The sequence below is a fragment of the Dipodomys merriami genome, unplaced genomic scaffold, assembly GCF_024711535.1.
Source record: "Dipodomys merriami isolate MVZ:Mamm:240054 unplaced genomic scaffold, mDipMer1.0.p SCAF_2, whole genome shotgun sequence".
Classification (NCBI taxonomy): Eukaryota; Metazoa; Chordata; class Mammalia; order Rodentia; family Heteromyidae; genus Dipodomys; species Dipodomys merriami.
This window is the reverse complement of record NW_027203381.1, coordinates 122,492,511-122,501,333: the sequence shown is the minus strand read 5'-3', so window position 1 is coordinate 122,501,333 and position 8,823 is coordinate 122,492,511. Positions and strand designations below refer to the sequence as shown.

At 47.0% G+C, this 8,823-nt stretch overlaps 1 protein-coding gene across 8 annotated transcripts in view; it reads right to left on the bottom strand.

Moving 5' to 3' along the window:
• The window catches only part of Pcnt (pericentrin), a 108,783-nt gene that overhangs the window by 72,221 nt on the left and 27,739 nt on the right, over positions 1-8,823 (bottom strand). For all 8 annotated transcript variants that reach the window (XR_011373589.1, XM_070030881.1, XM_070030882.1 and 5 more), the window contains 5 exons: positions 8,372-8,615; positions 7,888-7,975; positions 2,607-2,778; positions 1,043-1,260; positions 1-40 (listed from right to left, as the gene is read on the bottom strand). The exon at positions 1-40 is cut by the window's left edge and continues 418 nt beyond it. Coding sequence is in view for 7 of the 8 variants with exons in the window: in XM_070030881.1 (XP_069886982.1) it covers positions 1-40; positions 1,043-1,260; positions 2,607-2,778; positions 7,888-7,975; positions 8,372-8,615 (762 nt within the window). In the remaining variant the exon portion in view is untranslated. The remainder of the gene's footprint in view (positions 41-1,042; positions 1,261-2,606; positions 2,779-7,887; positions 7,976-8,371; positions 8,616-8,823) is intronic.

Below are 8,823 nucleotides of genomic sequence, written 5' to 3'. Positions count from 1 at the left end.
TTAAATCTTCTTTGTGGTGTTCAACTAGAGTATGTTTTACCTACAGATGACATGAGTGTATGTAAGAGTAAATAAATTAAAAGAAATACTGGAAACAATTACTCAAATTCCACAACACACAGTAATGAGAATGCTTCTTGTGTTGATGCAAGTAGAAGGAATCTTAAATAAAATAGAAAAATAGGGCTCAGAAGGTGGCTCAGTGGTAGAGCGCTTGCCTTGCATGCTTGAGGCCCTGGGTTCAGCACCACATAAGCAAAAAGAAAAAAGCCGGAAGTGGCGCTGTGGCTTAAGTGGTAGAGTGCTAGCCTTGAGCTGAAGAGCTGAGGGACAGCGCCCAGGCCCAGAGTTCAGGCCCCATGACCGGACCCCCCCCAAAAAAAGAAAAACATACAAAGGACAAGAGTAAAGATGGCAATGAAGTCCTGCTCTACTGTAACCAAGAACAGCAATGGTAAATCAGACAGAACCTGGGTCTGCTGTAAGAGGAGGCCATTCCAACAGCAGCAAGATTAGCGGACCAAGAGAGACTGAGGAAGAACAGTCAATGCGTTCTAGTCTCCTGATCTGTAATGAACTAAATAAACTCATCATTCTAAAGGTACCTTATGAACAGGAACTGAATGAGAAACTTGAGGGTGGCAAAGTATCCCAAGTTTCAAAAGAGAAGAAAGTGTATCAATAAACTTCTGAGTATCATCAATAAGAAAATAATCAAAGCCAAAAGGAACTTGAAAGTAGCCACAATTCCTTACTAAAAATAAAATCTAAGTCAGGCTCATACTGTAAACCTGGCAACTCCGAAGGCTGAGATCTGAGGATTGCAGTTTGAAGCCAGCACAGGCAGAAAACTCCATGAGACTCCTACCGCCAGTTAACCAGTAAAAAGCCAGAAGTGGAGGTGTGGCTCAAGTGGTAGAGTGCCAGCCATGAGCAGAAAAAGCTAAGGGAGAGCACCTTGCACCTTGAGTACACCTTGGTACCAAAAAGAAAAAAGAAAAAAAAGATATACAGAGCCTCCCTGTAAAGGTTTGATACTCACAGTCTCCAGGTCCTCTTTCAGATGAGTCTCATGCTGTAACTTCTCATGTAAATTTCTGTTTTCTATTTTTAAGAGTTCAATTTCTTCCTTGAGCTCAGTTTGAAGAAGTGAGAGTTTAACCTTGTGCTCAGCTTCCAAACCCAGGATTCTAGATGCTACCTGTGCATCTTCCTCCATTGTTATGTCCTGCATACACTGGACATGCACCTGCACGAGGTCTGAGAAAAAAGGAAACAGAGAGAGTAATATACTGTAGCTCATCTGTGTTATCTGAACTTTATCCTTCAGATAACTCAGGCAACAGAGACATCTAGGTTCTGCACACTCAGGCGCAGCTCTTGTAGTACCCTCTGCACAGCACTGTCAAACCCCTGAGTCTGCACAGCAGACACGTAGCCAGCCCAGGCTCTTCCTCTAAGTCAGCTGTGACCTGCTGCCTGGGGCTGGTCAGCCGGGCAAGCCTTGCACTAATCAGATGTGGGTGTTATGAAGGTTATTTGAAGCCTCAGATGAAGGACAGTGCCTCAGAGGCCGGTGAGTCCATGAGCCAAACAGAATGCTCCCCTACTCTAGGCCTGAATCTCCTTCAACAAAAGAGGGTAAAAAAAGACCTAAGTCCTGGGATCAGAACAGAACAAGCTGTCCTACCGGCAGCATGGAGCAGTAGCAGCACCTGATTACTGAACACACTGAATATACATCCAGTCCTTGGTTGCTGGTGGTGTTGGTCCTAGGGTGTCAGTGTAGGTTCTGGCACACAAGGGACAAGAGCACTAAGAAATAAATGTAGATGTTCAGACCTAGACTTTCAAGTGGGGCCATATTCAACCTGCTTCATAGAGCCCTGAGTGAACGCTCAGCCAGAAGAGAGGCTCCCACACCACTGTTCTCACACTTTTTGACGCTGGCCTCCCCATCTCCACCCAGGATGGGCACTGTGTTCCAGAGCTGAGCAGAGCAATAGTTGTACTATTGCTACACTTCATGCTACCCATGTTTGGCTGCATTCACTGACATCGTTCGAGGTTTGATTATTTTGACCAGGGGTTTTCCATCCCACCACTTCTGACCCCCTTATACCCCATTCCCTGTCAAGATGACCCACAGCCTTAGTCTGACTAGTTTGTGCTGCTCAATGGGAATGGAGGGAGAAGACAAGGGTGAGTGGTCAGCACTGGTGCTGCCAGTAATCCAGGCCACCTCTGTGATGTCCCCTCCCCAAGGTGAATGGCCAATCCCTGTGCTAGGGTAATAAATACCCAGCCAATACACCCCTATCTGAAGGTCAGCCCCACATAGAGTGAGCCAGCAGCACAGAGGCTCCCAAGGCCACCCCCACAACTCCACTTTGCATAACAGCACTCATAGCAAGTGGCCCCTACAGTAAGTGACCCTCACAGTGAGGGGGTCATGTCCCCCAGGAGGAAGGCTCACAGTGTTCAGAGCACAGCACTAACTCCAGCAGAAGTGGCTAGACACGCAGGCGTGCTACAGGCACTCATCACTACTATGGGACATTCCTGAAGGCAGAGCTAGCAGGGCTCAGAGCACAGAGAACACCCACCTGGGCTATGCTGGTCTGAAGGTGCAGCCAGGCTTGGTTCCAGATCCAGCACCTTGGGCCCGAGGCATCTATCTGACTCGTCTGCTTCCAGCTGGACATGGAGACAACTTATCACCTCTGACTTGCATATGTGGTCTTCTTCTGCCCCTGCTTGTAAACACGTCAGGGTCTCCTAGGGAAAAACCACAAAGGATGATATGTCCATGTATCTGATCACCTCATTTACTGTAATTACTGTGAAGGTATTTACTACTACAGTCCAATATAATGCCTCTAGGCCTTGATGGATTCACCAAGCCATGCTGTTGATCCGTCACACACCTCATGAGACCACAAGTGTATCAACAGTGCTTCTCTTCACCCACCATGCTATACCTGGGCCACAGGCCCTCAGAAGCAATGGCTGCAACCTGAGGACAGGGTGCTCAGTGAAGCACACCATCATGGACTCAGGTAGAAGTCCTTCTCCAGGGCTGTCCTGACAGTAAACCCCTACAGCACCTAACACATTCACTTTGCTCTTCCCCTCCTAATCAAGTCACTATCTAATGCCTCCCCTTTCGAGTCTCTCCTGAAATCAGTCTCACTTCTCAAGCTGGGACTCCTTCCTAAACTCCAGACATCTGTGACCTATACCACTTCATTGTGTTAGATTGTGTCTTGTCATACTCAGACTCAGCATTCATTGGTCCATGGAGATGCAGCAAGGGAGAGGGGGAGGTATGGATCTCGCTCTCCTCCCAGAGCCAGCCTGCCTGTCTAATGGCTCTGCATACCTCTTTGGGTATTTCTTTGTCCTGGTGAGCATTCCCTCCATAACCTGTTGGTATCAAATCCATATGGGTGTCTGGCTCTCAAAGGACTATAACCAGCACTACCCTGCTGCCCACCCTATGCCAGCTCGAGGCCTACTCTCTGATGTGAGGCGTCTGACTGCTGTGCCAAGATGCCACACAGCTATCACTTCTGTCATTTGCCTAACTTTTGCATCCCTTAGCTCTTCATCCCCAGAGTCTAATACCAAGCTTTCTCAAGTGTGGAACAAGCTTCTGAGATGGGTCTCTGGTTCTTCCTAAAAACTAGTCCTGCTCTCTGTAAACTCAACCTACCCTAACACAGGATAACTGAATGGGTACACTAATGCTAAACATTCTCTTGAAATGCAGATAAAAAAAATTTTTTCCAGCCGGCTACCAGTGGCTCACGCCTGTAATCTAGCTACTCAGGAGGCTGAGATATGAGGATCATAGCTCAAAGCCAGCCTGGGCAGGAAAGTCTGTGAGACTCTTATCTCCAAGAAACTGGAAGCGGCACTGTGGCTCAAGTGGTAGAGCGCTGGCCTTGAGCTAAAGAGCTAAGGGACAGCGCCCAGGCCCAGAGTTCAACCCCAGGACCGACAAAAAAAAAAATTTTTCCTCAAAACCACAGGAGTTCACATCATTCTGAACTTCAAGCTCCTGATGAACCCAAATCACCTTTAAATCAAAACCTAAATTCTCAATGTTACAAAAGAAGCACCACTACTGAAGAGATAGACTTGGTCCAGTGACAGTAAGAAACAGTATAGTGTGGCTGGGAAGGTGGCTCAGTGGTAGAGCGCTTGCCTTGCATGCTCGAGGCCCTGGGTTCGATTCCTCAGCACAACATAAGCAAAAAAAAAAAGCCAGAAGTGGCGCTGTGGCTCAAGTGGTAGAGCGCTAGCCTTGAGCTGAAGAGCTGAGGGACAGCGCCCAGGCCCAGAGTTCAGGCCCCACGACCAGACCCAAAAAAAAAAAGAAACAGTACAGTGTGTCTCAGCAAGTAGACAGAGTCTAAGGACATGAAGAATGAGGCAAAGCCACTCTGAACCCCACCCCCACCACTGGGTATCAGTCTCTCACTGGTCGTACCCAACAAGAAAAGCATGAAAACATCCTCCCCCCCCTCCCCCGGCTTGAGCCCAAAGGTGAGCAGTGCCAGGAACTATTCAAATAAAAAAATTATGAACAACCATAGTAAAACAGGAAGAGGAACAAGCCCAAACCAATGAAGGCCTGTCGGCCATGGACTGAATCCTCTCTGTGAGTCACAATAAACCTTTTCTCTGCAAAAAAAAAAAAAAAAAAAAAAATGGGAAGAGGTGGGAAGCAATCGTAACAAGTGAAATAATGGTTGGTAAACAAATAAAGATACTTAATCTCAGGGCTGGGAAGGTGGCTCAGTGGTGGAGTGCTTGCCTCGCATGCATGAGGCCTTAGGTTCAATTCCTCAGCATCATGTAAGCAGAAAAGGCCGGAAGTGGTGCTGTGGCTCAAGTGGCAGAGTGCTGGCCTTGAGCTGAAGAGCTAAGGGACAGTGCCCAGGTCCTGAGTTCAGGCCCATGACCGACCAAAAAAAAAAAAAAGAAAAAGAAAAGATACTTAATTTCATTAATAATCAAAGAAATGCAAACCGAAGAAATTTGGACTATCTATCAGATAAGGAACACAAAGAATTTGGCGGCGGCCAGCAGCAAGTCCAGCTACGGGAGCCAGGTAAGATGGGAGTATTTTCATTGTTCTTTTTAATCAGGGTCTTCATATGTAGCCCAGCCTGGCTGAACATGATGACCCTTCTACCTCAGCCTCTCAAGTAACTAAGACGACACGTAAAACCTGTCAATATTTTAAATACAAACACTGACTCCACCATTTTTATCTCCACACCTCCCTGAAATATAACTGACTGGGGTAGGAAGTGATGCTGTGGCTCAAACAGTAGAGCGCTCGCCTTGAGCTGAAGAGCACAGGGACAGGGCCCACGCCAAGAGCTCAAGCCCCAGGACCGACCCCAAAAAAAAAAGAACTGACTGGGGTAGAGGTGTTAGCTTATGCACTTATAAGGGAAATTAGGGGAAGAGAAAAGTGGTGCCAATTGTCAGCAGTCAGAGGCTCTGGCAGCTAAGACTTCCAAGGATGTAGAAGAAGGACCTAGGGGCAGGGCTCCATGACATCCAGAGGGTGGGAGTCAGGGTGCAAACAGTTTCAAGGACACATTCCCTCCTAGCATAGACCAGGGAATGCTGGACAGAGGCAGCTGTGGGGTTCCCTTCCTCCTGCCCTTTCTCCTCAGGTGCCAGAATGTGGCAGTAGCCCCCAGTAGAAGGCAGGAGAGCCATCACTGGAAAAGACTAACAGATCCAGGAAGCTTACTAATATCACTGGCACCTCCAAGTACAGCCCTGGACTGAGAGAGCTCCCCAAGTTTAGCAAGGCCAGATCACCAACAAGCACAGGCAGCATCCACCTCCAACATCAAGCAAGAGACCTAGGAAGATGGACAACAGAGACTATGCAAGAGGCAGACATCTCTAAATAATGAGAGTCTTCAGAGAGGTAAGTTTAAATAAACACTGGAACGGAGAGATAACACACACACACACACACAAGCAAGGCTAGAAATTAAAAATTAAAAAAAGGAAAATAAGTGTACTAGAAAACTAGAAGAGATAGGCAATGGTGACTCACATCCGTAATCCCAGCTACTCAGGAAACTAAGATCTGAGGATTGCAGTACAAAGCTAGCCCAACAGAATAGTTCTTGAGACTCGATCTCCAATTAATTGGCAAAAACCTGGACTGAAGGTATGGTTCCAGTGGTAGAGAACCAGCCTTGAACAAAAAAGCCACGAGTGGGAGACCATGAGTGCAAGCCTGGTACTAACACACACACACACACACACACACACACACACACACACACACACACACACACACACACACACACACACACACACACACACACACACACACACACACACACACACACACACACACACACACGGAGAGAGTAAAGAAAATCTGGTACACACACACACACACACACACGGAGAGAGTAAAGAAAATCTGGTACGTACACACACACACACACACACACACACACACACACACGGAGAGAGTAAAGAAAATCTGGTACACACACACACACACACACATACACACAGAGAGAGAGAGAGAGAGTAAAGAAAATCTGCCATTCAGAAAACAGAACCAAAGTAACTGCAAGATGAGAAAAATGTAAGAACACCAAGTTTTGTTCTAGAAGCTAAATCAGTAAGAGAGGCCACAGAGTGACCTACCCTGAAACTCCTTAACTTTGGATTTCCAGCCTCCAGAACTGAGACAACTATATCTGTTAATTATGAACCCCTGAATGAACATAACCTATATACTCCGTTACTGCATCCTCAGGACAACCATCACCACATAACCAAGAATAGTGGCCGTCTGAGACAAGGCAAAGCACACTTACACTCAGGCCATGGGCCACACTAAAGACTGTCCTGTCTAGGACAGCAGGGTCTAGGGCTAATGGCATTTCCAAGAACTGCTATCAAGTGACCTCAGTCAAACAGTCATGTGTGCTGGTAGCCAAGACACTGTCTATACACATCATCCCAAAAAACTGTTTGATCAGCGCTGCACCACAGAGGTTAACAACTAAAATTAACAGCAGAGAAGCAATACAAAGAAGAAGAAACATAAGGGCTCATGAAAAGATGTCTCACCTGTAACTCAAAGCAAAACAGCTTCACACCTACCCTGTAGATTGTCAAAGTCATAGATGAGACAAGTACACAGCACTGGGAAGGCAAGACAAGAGAAGCTGCACTGACATCAGGACAGGAGACAGGACAAGTGAGACGGGGAGGGAAGGGTACAGTACCTGAGTGATGTGTGACAGGTCAATGAGGAAGAAAGAAAAACAGACATTTTATGACAGGAAGGGTGATGACTAAATTAAGGACTAATGATACCCACCTTTTCTCAGTAATCAAAAATAAATCAGAGGCCAAGCACTGGTGGCACTCATCTGTAATCCTAGCTACTCAAGAGACTGAGATCTAGCCAGATGCCGGTGGAGGTTCAAAGCCAGTCCAGGCAGGAAAGTCCATGAGACTCTTATCTCCAATAAACCACTCAGAAAACTGGAAGTGGTGCTGTGGCACAAGTAGCAGAGCACTAGCCTTGAGCTGAAGAGCTAAGGGACAGTGCCCAGGCCCAGTGTTCAAGCCCCACGACCAATTAAAAAATGAAGGGGGAACAGACCAAGATCTGAGGACCACCGAAGTTCAAAAGCCAGCCAGGGAAGGAAAATCTATGAGACTCTCATCTCCAATTAACCACCAAAGAGCTAGAAATGGAGTTGTAGTAGAGTTGCTAGCCTTGAGTAAAAAAGCTCCAGAACAGTGCACCAGGCCCTGAATTCAAGCCCCAGGACCAACACCAAAAAGTAATTAAATAACTAATAATTAGCTTGTCACCTGCTGCTGTTCAAGACGATAATCAAGTTGGTCAAGGTGCTCTTTTCTTTCTCTTCCAGATGTCTCTTCTAAAAATATACAGGATGAACTAGGAGAAAAAACATGTTTAAAGCCGTTAGCACTCTCCTTTCTTCCCACCATGCCCACTCTGAATTTGAGTCAAGTGCACCAACCTAAGGTATCCATGAAAAGGTGTGTGATACCAGTATGCATATCACTCCTGGAATTACAGTACTGGCAAGTAAGCCTAGATTACAGAGTGCTTTTCAGTCACTACAGGGGCCAGGGGCCAGTGACTTAGCAGCCAAGTACAGGACACACCAGCTCTGGAGCCAGCGCTCTGTACAGACCATAGAGTACGTTCCTGAAACATACATCTACTGATCTCCACTGACACAAGGTCATAAGCAAAAGAGATGCAAACCCAGTTCAAGGTCCCCACGTTTTAGACACCCACTCAGAAGACAGAAGCTGCCTACTCTACCTGACCTCTGCGGACCCTGGGGGAGAATCCTCCCTTGCCTCCTGCAGCCGCTGCTGAAACAGGGTCAAGTCTTCTTGGTAAGTCTTCTCAGCATCCCTCAATTTCTTCTCAAAATAGACTCTCAACTGCTCCAGTTCACACTCGTGCTGGGCTCTGTCCTGCTGCTGCTGCTGAGCAAAATCCCATCGCAGATGTTCCAGCTCCTCCACATGAGATGCTCGTGCATGGAGTGGCTCCCTTGACTCTTCGACAGTACAAAGCATGAAATCACCACAGAGTGAAACCGGAAAACAGGAAACAGGGAGGTAAACCCCTAAGTAGACACTGAAAAAGGGCTCAATCTTGGAAGGACCCTCCAGAGCTCAGTCAACACCTCAGGAGCCCACTGCAAGTACAAGGCATTCACTGGCAAGTGGTTCAAGAGCCAGAGAAAGTAGGAGCCAACGAAATTC